Raw genomic sequence first — 20,151 nt, forward strand, 5'->3', positions numbered from 1 at the left:
CCTTGCACCATGACATCACACGACACGCTCAGGCACCACGTCCACCAGACCACCCCCCCGCCAGCACTGCCCGAACACACTGTAGCAATCACAGCCATATTTTTTACTGGCAAGCTTTTCCTGTCACTGGCAGGAGAAAAAGGGCCCGTTTTTTACTGGCTGCCAGTAAAAATACTGACGGTTGGCAACACTGATCGGATCCCTTATCTTTTACCAAAGGCGATATTTCTATGGAAAGTTGGTGAGTGAGGGCATGAGAGTAAGGGGCGCACATTACCTTTACCCCCTTGTCATTTCACTGCACGGAAAGCACTTTATTAAGAGACTTTTGTGGAACAGAGAATTCACAGCACTTTATTGATTTTTATTTTCACAAAATTGCAACTTTTTATCATGAATTCACTTGTTGTTGAATTAATATGAAATTTTTGTTTGATTTTTGTCACATTTTCTGTATTAAACATGGGGGGTTATTTACGAAAGGCAAATCCACTTTGCACTACAAGTGCAAACGAATGCCATGTACACATGATAGGATTTTCCGACAACAAAATCCATGTTTTTTTTTTTCCGACGGATGTTGGCTCAAACTTGTCTTGCATACACACGGTCACACAAATCTTGTCGTAAATTCCGAACGTCCAGAACGCGGTGACGTACAACACGTACGATGGGCCAAGAAAAATGAAGTTCAATAGCCAGTGCAGCTCTTCTGCTTGATCCTGAGCATGCGTTGAACTTTATGCATCAGAATTGTGTACACACGATCAGAATTTACGACAACAGATTTTGTTGTCGGAAAATTTGAGATCCAGATCTGTGACGGAAATTCCGATGGAAAATGTCCGGTGGAGCCTACACATGGTTGGAATTTCCGGCGACAAGCTCCTATTGAACATTTTCTGTCGGAAAATCCGACCGTGTGTACGGGGCATACAAGTGCAAAGTGCACTTGGAAGTGCAAGTCGCTGTAGATCTGAGGGGAAGATCTGAAATGAGGGGAAGCTCTGCTGATTTTATCATCCAATCATGTGCAAGCTAAAATGCTGTTTTTTATTTTCCTTGCATGTCCCCCTCAGATCTACAGCGACTGCACTTCCAAGTGCACTTTCAGTAGTGCAAAGTGGATTTGCCTTTAGTAAATAACCCCCTTAGTCTGCGCAGGGATTTCATATTTCAACTCAATATTGAACCCTACGGACTAATGGGGCGTACACATGGTCGGACATTTCGACCGGACCGGTCTGACGGACGCCGACGGACCAAATCCGGCGGACAATCCGATCGTGTGTGGGCTTCACTGGACCTTCAGCTGACTTTTCCAGTCGCAAATCTGACAGACTTTAGATTTGGAATAGGCTTCAAATCTTTACGTCGTAACTCCGCCGGACCCAGAAAGCCACTCGTCTGTATGCTAGTCCGACAGGCAAAAACCGACACTAGGGCAGCTATTGGCTACTGACTATCAACTTCCTTATTTTAGTCTGGTGTACGTCATCACGTACGAATCTGTCGGACTTTGGTCCATTCGTTAGAAAGTCCATCTAAAGCCTGTCGAAAGTCCGCTGGAAAGTCTGTCGGACCAGTCCGGTCGAAAAGTCCGCCCGTGTGTACGCGGCATAAGACTGGGATGCCATTAAAGTTCATGAGCGTGTAAAGGCAGGTGTCCCAATACTTTTGGTTAATATAGTGTATCTGTGTGCTTTCCCCTCACCTGTTCCTGTCTAAACTTGTAGTTTTCCTATTGCATTCTGTGTAAAAGGCAGTGGTCACCAGGACAGAGGGCCAGTCTCCCTGTTGGGAGATAACAGACAGCAATGAAAAACCTGACAGGGATCTTTATCACTTCTTCATTGTGGCCAAAATGAAAATTAAAAATAAATGAATAGCAGGAACAGTAGTAACACTGTAACAGACCAAGGCAGTGAGTTTTGCAGGCATTGCTGCCCTGCCATTATGTTCTCTAATGACTTTTTATTGACTTTCTCCTAATAAGCTCCAATGCCAGTGGCAGAGTTAGTAGTGAGGGCTGAGGAACAGCCCAGCCTCCACCTCAGCCAGTGTGTGTGTGAGTTTCCCTATAATAATCTGAGCACTAGTAGGAGCAGCAGCCCTCTCCTCTCCCCTTGTGTCTCTCACACTGCAGACTGGCAGGCGCTGAGTGCAGCCCTCTCTCTGCAGCCCTCTCTCTGCAGCCCTCTCTCTGCTGACTTCTATTGGAGCTAAGGAAGGTCATTGCTTCCCTGTCTGCCCCTCACTGCAGTCACATTGTGGACACCAGGCTTGCCAGCTCTGGGTGTAGGTACCAGCCTGAGACACTGGAAGAGGGAGGGGCTGTGTGTAGACTGCAAGCTGCAAGATCTTTCCCTGTGCTATCCTAATCCTATGAGGAAAGGAAGGTGTCTGCCTGCAACAGGAGCTTCTACCCAAAGCCTGCAAGAGAAGGAGGGAGGGGACAGGAGCCCCCCAGCTGCAAGAAGATGGCCTCTCCCACCTCTGCCCCTTCTACACCAGGGGGTGGTGTGTCTCCCTCTGTGCCCCCCAGGATACGCCAGGTGGGTCAGCATGGAGAATGGCTGGGAATGTATGAGGTGTCATGCCTTGGATGTGATCAGTGTGTAGATAGCATGCTAATGGCAGTATACAGGAGCTGCTGACACACACTATGCTAGTCATCCCCCTCTTTGCTGCATTGCTAGAAGAGAGCCTTTAGCTTTAAGAATGACATTTGGAGCCCAGCCCTTTTTTTTTTTTTTTCTCCTCCTAGGCAAGGGCATTGACTTTTCCCATCGTTGGGTGACGTCATAGGCACTCCTCTTATCGGTAACAATGAAATCAGCATTGATCAGTTCATCTGTATGCTGGTGAACGTTGGGTTAAGTTCATTGTATTGGAACACTTGTTACGGTATGTGCCTCCTAAAATCCGGTACAGCACAATAACTTAGAATAATCACTACAGTTTTCCATACACAATGTTACATACACATTTATAAATATAAATAGTATAGTAACATTTAAATATAGTAACATGTATAAATAGTATAGTAGTACCAGCATTCTAGTATATAATAGGGACTCGGTGCATCAAGAAAATGATGATAGATGCTGGCACTTAGGGTGTACTTACATTGGCTGCTTTAACCTTACCCGGGCACCGTATACTCCCTTGGTCAGTTTTGTTTGTGTAGTGTGAGTGTTTCAAATCATGCCCGAGTATGGTTAAGCGTACTGTGCCCAGGGCCACTTGGAAGAGGTGCCACAAGCACGGCTTACTTGGTGTCAGGTACGGCTTGCTTGGTGTGAGCTCAAATAGTGCCAGAGCAAAGAACTCTCTATAGATCACTAAGCAAGGAAGCAAGGATCACTGTGGTCTGGCTGGCAGAGGTGATGACAAAGGTGCTCCCGGGAATGCTTCCTTTAAAGCGCAGTGGGGCACTCAAACTTGGGCATAGTTCAGTTCAGCTGTGGAGACTGTGTGAGTACATCCCTAGGGTGCAATCAGTGGCGTCACTAGGGTTGGTGTCACCCGGTGTGGTAAAACATGGTTTCACCCCCCCACCAACTTTAGTCTCCCCTCAGTACAGACCCCCCACCACTAAGTATAGACCCACCTCCACCAATTATAGTTCTCCTTCAGTACAGACCCCCCCTGCACTAAGTATAGACCCCCTCTCTGTCAGTACGGACTCCCCTCCGAGTATAGTTCCCCCCAGTACAGACCTCCCTCCCACAGTACAGACCCTCCCTCCACCAAGTGTAGTCCCCCCAGTACAGACCTCCCTCCCTCAGTACAGACCCTCCCTCCACCAAGTGTAGTCCCCCTCAGTACAGACCCCCCCAGGACAAACCGCCCCCCACCTTCATCAGTACAGACTCCCCCCTCAGGATAAACAACCCCCTCCTCCATCAGTACAGACCACTCCCTCAGGACAAACCATCCCCCTCCTCCATCAGTACAGACCCCCGCTCGCGACAAACCACCCCCTCCTCCATCTGTACAGATCCCCCCTCAGGACAAACCACCCCCTCCTCCATTAGTACAGACCCCCCCACAGGATAAATCACCCCCTCCTCCGTCATTACAGACCCCCCCCTTCAGAATAAACCACCCGCCTCCTCCATTAGTACAGACCCCCCCAGGATAATCCACCCTCCTCCATCAGTACAGACCCCCTCACAGGATAAACCACGCCCTCCTCCATCAGTACAGATCCCCCTGTCAGGATAAACCAGCCCCCTCCTTCATCAGTACAGATCCTCCCTCAGGATAAACCACCCCCCTCCTCCATCAGTACAAACCCCCCTTCAGGATAAACCACCCACTCCTCCATCAGTACAGACCCCCCTCAGGATAAAGCACCCCCTCCTCCATCAGTACCCCCCTCAGGATGAACCACCCCCTCCTCCATCAGTAAAGACCCCCCCCTCAGGATAAACCACTCCCTCCTCCATCAGTACAGATCCCCCTGTCAGGATAAACCAGCCCCCTCCTTCATCAGTACAGATCCTCCCTCAGGATAAACCACCCCCCTCCTCCATCAGTACAAACCCCCCTTCAGGATAAACCACCCACTCCTCCATCAGTACAGACCCCCCTCAGGATAAAGCACCCCCTCCTCCATCAGTACCCCCCTCAGGATGAACCACCCCCTCCTCCATCAGTAAAGACCCCCCCTCAGGATAAACCACTCCCTCCTCCATCAGTAAAGACCCCCCTCAAGATAAACCACCCCCTCCTCCATCAGTACAGATCCCCCCTCAGGATAAACCACCCCCTCCTCCATCAGTACAAACCCCCCTTCAGGATAAACCACCCCCTCCTCCATCAGTACAGACCCCTGTCAGGATAAACCACCCCCTCCTCCATCAGTAAAGACCCCCCTCAGGATAAACCACCCCCTCCTCCATCAGTACAGACCCCCCTCAGGATAAACCATCCCCCCTCCTCCATCAGTAAAGACCCCCCTCAGGATAAACCACCCCCTTCTCCATCAGTACAGACCCCCCTCAGGATAAACCACCCCCCTCCATCAGTACAAACCCCCCTCAGGATAAACCACCCCCCTCCTCCATCAGTACAACCCCCCTCAGGATAAACCACCCCCCTCCTCCATCAGTACAGACCGTCCCCCTCAGGATAAACCACCTCCCTCCTCCATCATTACAGACCTCCCCTCAGGATAAAACACTGCCTTCTCCATCATTACAGACCCCCCCCATGCACCTGGGCAGGCAGCGGGCTTGTGACAGGAGGCAGCCGCATCAGCAGTGAGAGTGAGACTGAGCAGTCTCACTCAGGGCTAGCGTAGTGCCTGGCATGTTCCGGCTGAAACAAGCCCTGCCTCCAGGACCTCTGCGGGTGTCACCCGGGTGTGGGCCGCACCCCCCTGCCCCCCTCTAGCAACGCCAGTGGGTGCAATCACACTGGGTATGGTTGAACCAAACAGTGCTCGAGTTCAACTGTCCCCACTCCTCCACTGGTCTGCACCCATCCTGGACTATGAGCAAGTGTTCGCGGGCACACTTATCATCACCTCTGCCAACTAGACTGCATCCCTCTGTGTCCAGCGATCTATGGAGAGTTCTGTGCACAGGCATAGTTTGCACTCACACTGATTCAAACTGTACCAGACCACAAGTGAACTGTGCCTGGGACCACCTCTTCCAAGCAGTCCCAGGCTCAGTTTGCTTAGAAGAGAAACGTGTGAACCTTTTTTTAATCATACCAAGGTGGACTGATGCTACATCTGTCCCCTGCCGGCTCTAAGACTGAGAACGGAGCAATCAAACACCACCGATTGCTTGGGTCTCAGTGCTCCCTGAGCAAAGAGCTGGTGACTGTTAGTCAGCAGCTCTCTGCTCTGCCTCCCCCCCCGCGCTCACTGGAGTTCTGAGCTGTGGAGAGGGCGGTAGTGGCTAGCTCAGGCTCTCAGTGGCTTGCTAAGAGACTGAGCCAGGTGCCAGTTCAGGGATGTGGGCGGATCCTGGGATTTTTCCAGAGCTTGGACCGGCTCTTTTTTTCCCTTAAAGTGGTTGTAAACCCTCACATATAGCCAGTGAAGGGACTGACCTCAAGTGATACACTGAGGTCAAACAAATACTCCTACATAAATTGTACCTGTTTATCTGCAGTCTTCTCTTCTCTACATCCATTCAAAATACTGAATTTATAAAACTTGTCTGAGCTATCTGAAAAAAAGGGGGAGGGGAGCTGAAATTACTCTCCTGCTCAGTGAGGCCAGCTCTGATTGCTGATTGGAGGTATAAGACACATCCCCTTCACACAGCACACAGGAACAGAGCTGAGGCTGCCAATCAGCTGGAGCTTCCTCCCCTGTCACCTCTTTTCTCTTGGTGTCAGGAAAATTTGTCAGAAGTGTCTCATGCTAATAGCAGAAGAAGGAAGCAGCAGACAGAAATTACACTTAGTGCTCTGGATTGAGACAAATAAACACTATAGAAGGATATGCTTTGTTTACATTTCATGTCTGAGGTTTACAGCCACTTTAACTGTTCCTGGGCACGGTCCAGAGTATTCACACTACACAAAAAAAACTGGACCAAGAGGGTGAACGATGCCTGTGCATGGTTAAAACTGCGAATGTCAGTGCACCCTTAGGCTTGCCCATTATAGGGCCCATGATCCTGTTGCTGGTGGCACTTTGCCAGTGGCAAAATAATTGAAGTTCAACTTACATTATCTCTTATGAAATGCGCTCCTTTGCTGCATTAAGCTCTGCCTTTATTCAAGTCTAAAAGTTTTTACCTTAATGAAGTCTTTGCATTAAGGTAAAAAAACACCCCACAATCTTTCCTAGCCCTCTCCACCCCTAAACACTTACCTGCCTCCTATCACTGCCCCAGCGCTGTATCAAGCTCGAGCACCACTCACCTCACTTCCTGCTTTCACAAGAGAAACTGAGGGCAGAAGAGATGTAGGCTGACAGTCAAATGCCTGTGAGGAGGTAGCAGGACGTGGCTTGCCAGTGCTGTGCATTTCAATTGACATACACAGCCTGGCTCAGGAGCACACACACTCCTTAGGAGGCACTCAGAGCAGCGAGAAGGTAACAGGACTGCCAGCAGAGGAGACGATGGTGCTTTGAAGCAGGTAAGTATGACATCTTTTTTATTTAAAAAAAGTTTGATATTAGTATCCATTTAAGGACAGCATTTTGTTTTGTCATTTTAAGCTTAAAGCGGACCTCCACACTGCAAAACAAATTTGGACTACTGCATCCCTCCCCTCTCTATTATGCAAAAATTCTGGCTTTTAAAAAAAAAACAAAAAAAAACCCTTTTCTTTATTTAGCTTTTTTTGTAAATTCCCAGTCCACCCCACTCCTTACTTCCATTGTCGCCTAGGCAGGAATCACATGTGCCAGGCTCCTACAGCCTCCTGGAAAATCCATGTCACATATCCCAGGAGGCTTCAGCAGAAGTATCACATAGGACTGGAGGAGGACTGACCTGGCGGTGCATCATCAGGGGGCCAGCTACTTGTATTAGGAAGAGAGAGCCGGCTCCTAATGATGTCAGAGAGGAAGGAAGATAGTAGCACATGACCTAGTGTTTAACAGCGGCGAGGAGCATCACAGCAGATCAATGCTGGGCTCATGGGTGTCTGAGTATGTTTAATGTGGGTGAAAAGTCAGGACAGGATTAAAAAAAAAAAAAAAACATGGGAAATGACATTCCTATTTAAATATGTGCTAGTAAATGTATCCAGCACCTTTTTACATGGATTTTGAAAGTAGTGGCTGATTTCTGGACCAGGCCCATCCTATTGATTAGTTGCCTTGCATTAAAAATTTCTAGAGGTACGTGGTCAGGTTGGTCTGTGCACAGTGCAGGATGGTCTTTATGTTGGCAGAGCCTGGAAGATTTCTGCCTCTGGTGCTTTCTGATGTCAGTTGCAGGGTCATCCACCGCTGTAGTGCTCCACTCCTGCCCACCATTCCACTTGTTGCTGTCACCCACCTCGGATTCATAGGATACAGAAAATGGCAGAAAACAAGAAATAGTAAGTGATAGATGTTTAAATAGGAAGGGCTTGGAAAGAAGACATCAAAGAAGGCTTTATTACCTACTAAAAACTAAAATTATGGGGCAAAAGGTGAAAAAAGTCTTTAATCCCTAGTGAAGGCATAGTGATGGAGTGGCATGTTGCTCTGTTGGACAGCAAAGGAAGATCTCCATCCAATTATTTGAAAATAATCTCACTAACTACTGCTGGAAAAGTGTCATTGGTGACAGACTGGTCTGTCTGACATTTGCCTTAAATGATTCTGTCACGAGATTAAAAAAGCTTTTGAAATAATCCCCCCTGCAAGGAAAAGCTTTAATATTGTTCCCAGTGTCCACAATGTTGATCTTCGCTTCCTTAAAATGTTAAGCTTTCTAAAGAATCTTCTGCATCTGATACATCCAGGAATACCAGATGCCTGGTCCTCTTCTACGCTCTGTGGTTCCTACTGCCATCAACAATGTCACTAGAGGACATAGTGCTGGTGTGGGGGTCAGTGGAAGAAACCACAGTGCACAGCATGGGGCAAACATCCAACACACCAGAAATGTGTTGGATAATGAAGAACCTTTAGCACATTTATCTCAACAAGAGAGCTAAGATTGGTGACACAGGCAGTGGGATCATGAAGATATTAGTGATTTTCTTTACAGGGAAGACTTTTTTCTCCCTTAAAGTGGTTGTAATCCCTTACATATATCCAGTGAAGGGACTGACCTCAGGTGATACACTGAGGTGAAACAAATCCTCCTAAGTTGTACCTGTTTATCTGCAGCCTTCTCTTCGCTACAGTCATTCAAAATCCTGAATTTTTAAAGCTTGTCTGAGCTATCAAAAAAAAGGGGGCAAAGAGCTGAAATTACACTCTGCAGAGCTCAGTCAGGAGAGCTCTGAGAGCTAATTGGAGAGATTAGACACGCCCACCTGCACACAGGAACAGAACTGAGGCTGCCAATCAGCTGGAGGTCCCTCCCCTGTCACCTTTTTTCTCTTGGTGTCAGGAAAACTTGTTATAAGTGACCCATGCTAATAGCAAGGGAACAAAGCAGGAGACAGAAATTACACTTAGTGCTCTTAATTGGGACAAGTGCACACTATACTGTAGAAGGACATGCTTTGCTCATATTTCATGTCTGAGATTTACAACCACTTTAACAACAAAGATGCTTTAAGGACCGTGGCTGTGAGATCGCTGCACAGAGATCACTGAGATGCACTACAGTTCCTAGTTTTGACCTGTGAAGGGGGCCTCAAGTTGCCTGTTGAATATTTATTATATTTTATAGAGATTACGGCTAAAGCACAGAGAATTTGTTTGTTGTAGCAGGAGAAATGTAGCTCCTTGGTATGTTGGCAGAACAGGGTGTACAAATCAAATCAGACTACCAGTGTTCACTCATAAATAGGAAAATTTGATTTGGCTTTACCGACCCTCAAAAATGTGCTTCCTCCATACAGGTTTCTGATAATGCCAGCCCTTGCAGTTGCTAATATGTACCTTCCATAATGTCATGTCACTCCGCATGACTGGAGGGAAGAAAATGCCTAGTGCTTTCAGGCATGAGGACACATGCAACTCATTGCTGTTCATGGTAGCGCTGATGCTTGGTAACTGGCAGCTCAATCTCCCAGCACTGTCACATAGGCCAAAGAGAGAGTCCTTAGTTCTGTGTAAACCTCAGGTCCTTATTTGGAGCTTACACAAGGCTCTCCTTACTGCAACTAGCAAACAGTGTGGTTGGGGAGAGCAAGTAAGGTACGTATTAGCTGTTCATGGGTTTGCACCAAGTAAACCTGCTGCTTTGCGTTGCATGGAAAAAGCAAAGGTTTACTTTAAGGAGATTTTGTCATGAGGAAGGAATTGGAAACTGCTATACCTGTTTGAAGTTGGGCACACACACCAGCCTCTCAAAGCTGTCACAGCTAAATGAGCAAAGCTCCAACACTTCTGGGTAGTGTTGGAAATTGCTTCTAAGCCCCCCCCCCCCAATTCATTATGGCAACATAAGGTCCGTTGGCATGGACCATAGGGTGAGTACATGGATTAAAAAACCCTTGGCAACAAGGGTGAGTTCAGAGGGTGGTCCCCCAGGATTCTGTGCTGGGACTAATCCTATTTAATTTGTTCATAAACGACCTGGAAGATGGGGTAAACAGTTCAATCTCTGTATTTGCTAAGCAGGGCAATAACTTCTCCGCAGGATGTGGAAACCTTGCAAAAAGATCTGAACAAATTAATGGGGGGGTGGGCAACTACATGGCAAATGAGGTCTAATGTAGAAAAATGTAAAATAGTGCATTTGGGTGGCAAAAATATAGATGTAATCTATACACTGGGGGGAGAACCTCTGGGGGAATCTAGGATGGAAAAGGACCTGGAGGTCCTAGTAGATGATAGGCTCAGCAATGGCATGCAATGCCAAGCTGCTGCTCACAAAGCAAACATAATATTGGCATGCATTAAAAAGGAGATCAACTCCAGAGATAAAACGATAATTCTCCCACTCTACAAGGCTCTGGTCCGGCCGCACCTAGAGTATGCTGTCCAGTTCTGGGCACCAGTCCTCAGGAAGGATGTACTGGAAATGGAGCGAGTACAAAGAAGGGCAACAAAGCTAATAAAGGGTCTGGAGGATATTAGTTATGAAGAAAGGTTGCGAGCACTGAACTTATTCTCTCTGGAGAAAAGACGCTTGAGAGGGGATATCATTTCAATTTACGAACACCGTACTGGTGACTCCACAATAGGGATAAAACTTTTTTGCAGAAGGGAGTTTAACAAGACTCATGGGCACTCATTACAATTAAAAGAAAAGCGGTTTAACCTTAAACTACATAGAGGGTTCTTTACTGTTAGAGCAGCAAGGATGTGGAATTCCCCCTTCCATAGGTGGTATTATCAGCAGGGAGCATTGATAGTTTCAAAACACTATTAGATAAGCATCTGAACAACCACAGCATACAGGGATATACAATGTAATACTGACATATAATCACGCACATAGGTTGGACTTGATGGACTTGTGTCTTTTTTCATCCTCACCTACTATGTAACTATGTAACATCAATGGCCAATAAGATTGCGCAAGAGGTAGAAAGAGATGGGCAAACGCCAACGTAGGCCCATGAAGTGTCAAAGCTTTGCCTGTGAGAACAACCTGAAATTTGGACCTGGTGTAAGGTTAGGTACCTCTAGGTACCTGCATTTCACATCTGAAGCAGTTTACCCCCTCCCCCCAAGTGATAGGGACTCTTTAAGATTTAAATAACTAACCACATCCAGTGCCTGTAAGAATTACATTTTCCTTCAAATTAAGAAGAGAGCAAGAAAAAAAGCTTAATTAATACACCTTCTAGCAAAGCAATGCCTGGAATACAAGATTATTTTTCATATTAATCTGCTCTGTACTCGATAAACTTACTATATTATTATGACAGCATAGTTGTTGAATAGCGTCTAATTATACAGCCTGTGATTGCCAAATAGGCTGTCTTATGCTGAATGGCAAACCCAGTGGTTCGTGATTTTCTTATACAACCACCCAGAAGAGCTGCAGTTGACATCACGAGATATGACACTACAGATTACTCTGTGTTGAGATCCAGGTTTGCATTTTGGTTGCAATTCAGTTTGTAGGTCATCAGAATATTGCCAAGTACCTAACATATTTCCGGATAGTCAGTAAATGATTACTGATTAAGGGATTCAGATTGGCTAGCCATTCCCAGTTAACGTCCTTTCATACAGTATGTGAGTACAAGAAAAATGCGGATTTCGTGTCTTTTTTCCAAGATTGTGTGACAAATTTAGTGCTAATTGCCATTCAATAAAATTGCAGTGAACGCACTGCCAAATATACAATGTTTTTACTATGTGTATTAAATAGAAATTGGCATTCAGTGTAATGTAGTATATAGTGCAAAATGTCTATATATAGCAGATTTTCTGGTATATTGAAGCAGTTTCAATGTGAAGGTGTTCACAATGACAATCACAAGACAACACAGTATCCATATCTTGCAAATTATTTTCTAAGCTTTACCTGCATCCTTGCAATTATGTATTTGCTTTAAAAAGTAATCTGGTTTAATACATATTTAAAACAAATTCTGTTTTTTTCAAATGTTGTCATACTTTACTCTTTTATTATTAAAGCCCATCTCCATACTGGTAAGTTTTTAGGCCATTTAGTTATTTTTTTTTAATTCTAATGTGTCAGTTAGCTGGGTTGGGGTGTGATTAAAGTTTAGGCTTCAGCTTTAAGAAAACTATTCCTGGAAGAAACATTGCAATTGCTAGCTTCTTATTCTACAAATGTTGACTGCCTGTCATAGTGCTCCTTATAAGGGCTCATTCACACTGGACGTTTTTACAGCTGCTTATAGGGGCGCCTGGCGTTTTTTTTTTTTTCCCTGCCTCTAAATTCCCCTCAATATTAGCCTATGTGACCATGCACACATAGCCTTTTAGCGGTGTTTAGTGGCAGGAGCTTTTAAAGCCTTTTAGCCTTTTAGTGCGTCCAGGAACAGCAGATTTTGGGCAGAAAAAACGCTTGACGCTAATAAAAGCTGCTAGAAGCTGCTAAAAGCTGCAAAATGCATCTAAATGCTAGTGCTTGAACATTAATTCATTGAATTATTTATTCTGGCCATTTAAATGAATTAATGCTCATGCTAGTGCTTGAGCATTGATTCATTTCAATGGCCAGAATAAATAATTTATTCTGGCCAATGGAATGAATTAACACCCAAGAACTGTAAAAGCTCCTAGAAGCTTGTAAAAGCTTTAGATACTTTTACAAGCGTCGGGCATATTTGCGGAGGAGCCGCTGCGGTACAGAGATGACAGTTGCTCCTTAAAAATTATGATTTCAATCGACTTGATTTAAATCAAGCCTTTTTACTGGTGATTTAAACCATGATTTAAATCGTGATTTAAAACGACTTGATTTAAATCAAATCCACCCTGCTATTTCAAGTTCTTTTGTTTACATTTAGCTGTAGCTAATTGGGGCCAGGGATAGAGCTGTGAGCAGGAAGCTGTCACCTGTCACGTGACAGCTTTCCAGTACATACAATCTCCACTCTGAGTATTGGCGTATCTCCATATGCCAGCTTAGAGCTGGTTCAAATTACCGCTAGTTTTCTAATCTGCTAAGTGGTGGTAATTCTTAAAGGGGTTGTAAACCCTCAAGGTTTTTCACCTTAATGCATTCTATGTATTAAGGTGAAAAACCTCCTGTCATGCAGTAGCCCCCCTTTTACTTACCTGAACCCTATAATTCCCACGACGGGAACGAGCACACCAGCTCTGACCGGTGTCCTGTGTCCTGATTGGATATATTGAAAGCAGTGCAGCCATTGGCTCCTGCTGCTGTCAATCAAATACAATGATGCGGGCGGCGGGGGGGCGGGGCCGAGTCCTGCTGTCTGTGTCAATAGACGCAGCAGCAGGACACGGGAGAGCGCATGCACGGGTATCCCGAAGGAGAGCGCTTCTCCGACGGGGCACTCGAGAAGAGGAGGAGCCAGGAGCGCCGCTGAGGGACCCCAAAAGAGGAGGAACGGGGTCACTCTGTGCAAAATCAACTGCACAGAGGAGGTAAGTATGATGCATTTAGTAAGCCTTTAAACAATCTTAAAGTAGCAGCAGTTGGAACTATCTGAATTTATCGCCCATGTCAGGAGTGTTACCAAAACTGGTGCAAATGCCTACTTGACTAAGGCACAAATAGTTCTAAAGGAAACTACCACCAGGAGGGTGTTTTACATGCTTTATTAGATTCCCCTGAATATGTCAGTAACATTTTAGACCATCTGTATATTTAAAGGATACTTTGTGGAAGGGTTAGAACCTCTGTTAGTTTTTTATTAATGCCTGTGTTTCCACTGGGGGATTCAGCCCCTCTCTCAACCCCCTCAGTTTAGGAAGATTTTCTCTTACTCCCTGTTGTGTTTTCAGGAAAGAAATGTGAGATAAATCACTCCCAGCAGAACACAGACAGAACAAAAAAAAAAAAAAAACCTGTAACGGAATCTCAATCTTAAAAGAGAAGTATGGGAAATTTTGGAGAGGCTGAGCCGGGTGCCGGTCCAGGCATGTGGACGGATCCCAACTATATGGTCACGATCGTTCCCGAGCCTGGACCGGCTCTGTGACATCAGCCAACAGCAGGCTTCAGCCCGCTGTCTGCTGAAAACAGGTCACAGGAGTGCAGAATGAACTGCACTCTTGTGATCCCCAGGAGAAGTACAGCCAAAACGAGCTTTGGCTGCACTTCTTTAAAAAGAAGAAACATTTATACTCACCTAGGTGGATGCAGCATCGATTCGGTGCTGCACCTGTCCCCTGCCAGTTCTAAGCCTGAGAACTGAACGATCAAACACTGCTGACCACTCAATTCTCGGTCTTCACCAAGCAGAGAGCTGGTAAAGACTGAGCTCCGAACTGTCAGTCTGGAGTGCCGGATCCCAACTATAACGTCGGGCCGGGTGAGTGACGTCAGCAGAAGGGTGGGCTTTAGCCCGCTGTCGGCTGAAAATGTGTCACAGAAGTTCAGAATAAACTGCACTCCTGTGATCCATAGGAGAAGTAAAGCCAAAATATCTTTGGCTATACTTCTTTAATTTTTTTTTTTAAGCAGATCATGCAGTGGAAGAAGCTAAATGAATGACTAAGGTGATAGAAGCTAAAATGCATCAGCTGTTGTATTGTTTGGAAATAATCTTCAATAAGGTGTCATCAAAGGAAAATTTGAGAGCTGATAATTGTGTTTACATATTGCTGTATTTGTTTCTGGGAAGAGTGGTTTACTGAGCACCACAGAATAGGAGGTTGGGCAGTGAATTTCCATATACTTTAGGCCATGGGAACCTTCAAAGAAAATCTGTCTCTATATAGTGAAAATGACTTTGAACTCTAGCTTTTTGAGTATTTATATGCACTGTCCAGGAAGAGGGCATCTGACTTTGTTGTTCTCTGAAAAGTCAAGTCTTTGGTACAACTATGGTCTTGGCCAGGATATTTATGTTTCTCTACTGTATCTAAACGCTCAAACAAAATGCATTATATTCCTTGTTAACGTGGTTAATCTGCCAGTAACACAGTTCCTGTACTAGCCTGTCATACCATGACGTGGTAAAAAAAAAAATATTGCATGCTGTCTTTTTTTCAGAGCACATCACTACAGCATGGTGTTGTGCATTTCCATTATAGAGAACAAGGTTTTTTGTCTTGTCTGTGCATTGGTACTTCGTTGGACAAGGCTGCCCAGTGTACAGTAGCCTAATGCATCTGGTGTGAACAGGTCCTTAGTTTTCATGGCTGCATCCATTATGGGCTGGTGCAGTCCCCATGCTGCTAGGCACACATCCTCGCCCCCAGAGTGCTGCTTGGTTCTGTCAATTGGTACTTTGCTACATACAGAATTTCAGGGGGGGGTTAGGGACTATGGTGGTGCAGAGGAAGGATGACCAGGAATGGTAAAGACCAAATATGGCAACAGAGGGTACTTGCTTCGTATCTGCTTTGTCTTCTTCTGTATTTATATAGCAGTGCTGCAGAAGCTGTCCATATTTTGTATTAACGAGACCAAAGAAGCAGATGTTCTAGACCAGTGGTTTCCAAACTACGGCCCGTGGTCCAGATGAAGCCCTTTGCTTGCCTTTTTCTGGCCCTTAGGGTACTTTTTCTCTCGCTGATACAAGGCACTATTCCTCCCACTGACACCAACAATAGGGCGTAATTCCTGCTACTGACATCAACAATAAGCACTATTTCTCCCGTTGACGCCAATGACGGGGCACTATTCCTCCTACTGACACCAACGACAGGTACTACTCCTCCCTCTGACACCAACAATGGGGCACTATTCCTCACACGAACACCGACAATGGGGCACTATTTCTTCCACTGATACCAATGATGGGACACTATTCCCCCCCACTAACACCAACCACAGGTACTATTCCTCCCACTGACACCAACGATGGGGCACTATTCCTCCCGCTAGTACCAAAGATAAATTGTTTACTCCCACTAGCACCAGGACATTGTCTACTCCCAGTGGCCACTGTGTGGCTCCCCTGAAGTCTGAAGGATAGTAAACTGGCCCTTTGTTTGGAAAGTTTGGAGACCCCTGTTCTAGACCCACTGTTAAACACTGGGGAATCTATGAAAGATTTGCATGGTCCCCCCTGTTATCAGTAAAGTGAACCTGTCAAATCAAATTAAGAAAACTTGCATGCTGCCATCTTTAGGTATATACTTGAGCACCCTAGGACCCCTGAATGTCAGGATGCTTTATTACACACATTTCTTTGAAGAAAGATGAGCTCAGACTTCTATATTTCACCATATGTACTAGTGACAGGTGATTTCACTGTTTACAAATGGGGAACCCAAAACTGGAGGGGTCTGACTAGAGACTGATTCATGTACCCGAGGTCAGGATTTACACAAAGCCTTGGGTTTCAGGGTTCCCAGACTGCACAGATACCCGAACATATGTGCAAACATTTTTAGATGCTGGTTTAAGTTCCTGGTGTCAGATTAATACTTTTAGTGACTTGATATGTTTACATTACCTGAGTAATAAACACTTTTGTTATAGAAATATCCATTACCTTGTCAGTACCTGTCATTTCTGACTTGTTTTGAAAGGATAATTGTATTTTGTTTAAAGATGAGAGAAGGATTAATTCATTGTACAATGTGACATATACTTTCAGCTGGGTCACGTTTGTGCACTAAAAAGCTGAACTGATAACTCATTTTTGGAATGCAGTTTGGAGATTGTAACAATTCTGGCAGTGTGCGAGTGCCAATCTAAAATGCAGTGAAGTCAACATGCACATGGAGCGATGTGTGAGAAAGGGAAACAGCTGACAATGCAGTATAACTTTTCATAATATAAATTCACAGGGACAAACTGCTTTCCGAGAAAAATGTATTTACACTGGACTTGAATATTTTGATTCATAAAGGAAGTTGGAGAACTTTGATTGACACAAGAGATAACATGAATATTTGTAGGAAAATTTGCAGTACGTTAGATAAGTTGATGAATGTCGTTTGAAAGCACTTCAAAATTTTGTTTGCTTTTAGCATTTGATTTTGAAACGAATGGGCTTTCCCGACCTAAAAGCACATTCGCTGTTGGATATCCGTTGGTTCGAGAAAAATTCTCCATCCTGTTCCTTTGAATTTTCTTATCACTTTAGTCGAAAATAAACATGGATTTGACCCTACTAACTAAAAATTGCATGAACGTTCTTGAAGTGAAAACAATCTATTGAAATTCTACTACTGTATGGCCAGCATTGCTTTCTCACTTCTATTATCCAGTGGGTTTTTTTTTTTTCAGAGATTGTTGTCTTTGCAGATTTTTTTTACATTTTACTAAACTTTTGTACTAAACCTGCTTGGACCCACAAAACTGGACCCCTGAAAACATAGCTATTGGGGCAAATGAAAAAATACAGTGGGCCAATCACTCCAGAAATCTGTTAAAAAAACTTGAACTGTTGAACTTTAAAATTGCTTCACAGTTCACTGAGCTACTGACCCAAAACAAGTATGTGCTTGTTACATCACAAGTCAAAGTAACCTATATACTAATTTAATAAAAGTCAGGTCCATAAATATTGGGACATCGACACAATTCTAATCTTTTTGGCTCTATACACCACCACAATGGATTTGAAATAAAACGAACAAGATGTGCTTTAACTGCAGACTTTCAGCTTTAATTTGAGGGTATTTACATCCAAATCTGGTGAACGGTGTAGGAATTACAACAGTTTGTATATGTGCCTCCCACTTTTTAAGGGACCAAAAGTAATGGGACAGATTAACAATCATCCATCAAACTTTCACTTTTTAATACTTGGTTGCAAATCCTTTGCAGTCAATTACAGCCTGAAGTCTGGAACGCATAGACATCACCAGACGCTGGGTTTCATCCCTGGTGATGCTCTGCCAGGCCTCTACTGTAAATGTCTTCAGTTCCTGCTTGTTCTTGGGGCATTTTCCCTTCAGTTTTGTCTTCAGCAAGTGAAATGCATGCTCAATCGGATTCAGGTCAGGTGATTGACTTGGCCATTGCATAACATTCCACTTCTTTCCCTTAAAAAACTCTTTGGTTGCTTTCGCAGTATGCTTCGGGTCATTGTCCATCTGCACTGTGAAGCGCCGCCCAATGAGTTCTGAAGCATTTTGCTGAATATGAGCAGATAGTATTGCCCGAAACACTTCAGAATTCATCCTGCTGCTTTGGTCAGCAGTCACATCATCAATAAATACAAGAGAACCAGTTCCATTGGCAGTCATACATGCTAACACCATGACACTACCACCACCATGCTTCACTGATGAGGTGGTATGCTTTGGATCATGAGCAGTTCCTTTCCTTCTCCATACTCTTCTCTTTCCATCACTCTCGTTCAAGTTGATCTTGGTCTCATCTGTCCATAGCATGTTGTTCCAGAACTGTGAAGGCTTTTTTAGATATTGTTTGGTAAACTCTAATCTGGCCTTCCTGTTTTTGAGGCTCACCAATGGTTTACATCTTGTGGTGAACCCTCTGTATTTACTCTGGTGAAGTCTTCTCTTGATTGTTGACTTTGACACACATAAACCTACCTCCTGGAGAGTGTTCTTGATCTGGCCAACTGTTGTGAAGGGTGTTTTCTTCACCAGGGAAAGAATTCTTTGGTCATCCACCACAGTTGTTTTCCGTGGTCTTCCGTATCTTTTGGTGTTGCTGAGCTCACCGGTGCGTTCTTTCTTTTTAAGGATGTTCCAAACAGTTGATTTGAGCCTAATGATGGCTTGCTTCACTGATAGTGACAGCTCTTTGGATCTCATATTGAGAGTTGACAGCAACAGATTCCAAATGCAAATAGCACACTTGAAATGAACTCTGGACCTTTTATCTGCTCCTTGTAAATGGGATAATGAGGGAATAACACACACCCGGCCATGGAACAGCTGAGCAGCCAATTGTCCCATTACAATTGGGAGGCACATATAGAAACTGTTGTAAATCCTATACCGTTCACCTGATTTGGATGTAAATACCCTCAAATTAAAGCTGAAAGTCTGCAGTTAAAGCACATCTTGTTTGTTTCATTTCAAATCCATTGTGGTGGTGTATAGAGCCAAAAAGATTAGAATTGTGTCGATGTCCCAATATTTATGGACCTGACTGTATAAATTACTAAATTCCAGGTTTGTGATTCTCTTTGTGGTAAAGCAAGAGTATGATTGATGATCTTGGCACTTTCTGCAAGTAGGCAATTTTCTATAATTTTATTCTGATAGGTTAACTTTAAAGGCATGTAATCAATAGAAAGAGTGCCATATGGTCATCTTAAGAGACTCCATAATTCTTTATTGTAGATTACCTTTTTATCTACATACAGTCACCTTGTTAATCAATGTGTTTCAGGGGACCCTGAATATATTTCAGTTTGGGAGGTCATGGCATGTTGGCATGGCCCTGCATTGTGGTAGAGCTGCTGAAGTCTAGTCATCAAGCCCAACCAACAGGTTCTATTTTGATGGAAATTAAGATCCAAGTCCAGCACCTCATACTGTAGCTATTTATTTTAGAACTTGTAAAAGCAGGCCCCTGTGAAGGCAGTTTCCTCTAATGTTCCTTTTTTACCAATCAATAGAGAGGCATGGATTGTTAGAGGGAACGTGCCAAAGTTTGACTTCAAAACTGGAAGTCAGTATATGGAGTGCTGAAGATAATAAACAAAGGTATGTTTTAAACTTCCTGTATAAGTTTAATTTATTTAATGAAAGCATACCATAAACTTGGGCAATTTAAACTGAACATGTGTAAGAGCTCATGCACACAGACATAAATGCAGGAGCATGGGAAAACAGCATAAAGTACACCTATATTTTGCCTCAGAGCCCAAATTCTGTCCATATGACTGTATTAACTGATTATGCAGTATGTGGGTATACACCTGTAAATGACAGTACTCGCATTTGCATGCGCATGGGTGTCAATTCTGAAGTTTCGCATTTGGAATATTATGCTCATAAGCATGCACATTTAAATGCGAATAGCAAAATTTATGGTGTATACCTGGGTGCAGTGTATTCTT

At 44.3% G+C, this 20,151-nt stretch overlaps 1 protein-coding gene across 1 annotated transcript in view; it reads left to right on the forward strand.

Annotated features, from left to right (window-relative positions):
• The first annotated feature begins 2,143 nt into the window (after positions 1–2,143).
• The window catches only part of ANK2 (ankyrin 2), a 793,913-nt gene continuing 775,905 nt past the window's right edge, over positions 2,144–20,151 (forward strand). Inside the window, exon 1 of the mRNA XM_073602841.1 lies at positions 2,144–2,555. Within this exon, the coding sequence (XP_073458942.1) occupies positions 2,481–2,555 (75 nt within the window). The 5' untranslated portion in view covers positions 2,144–2,480. The remainder of the gene's footprint in view (positions 2,556–20,151) is intronic.

The sequence above is a fragment of the Aquarana catesbeiana genome, linkage group LG01 (genome assembly GCF_042186555.1).
Source record: "Aquarana catesbeiana isolate 2022-GZ linkage group LG01, ASM4218655v1, whole genome shotgun sequence".
In the NCBI taxonomy this organism is placed as follows: domain Eukaryota; kingdom Metazoa; phylum Chordata; class Amphibia; order Anura; family Ranidae; genus Aquarana; species Aquarana catesbeiana.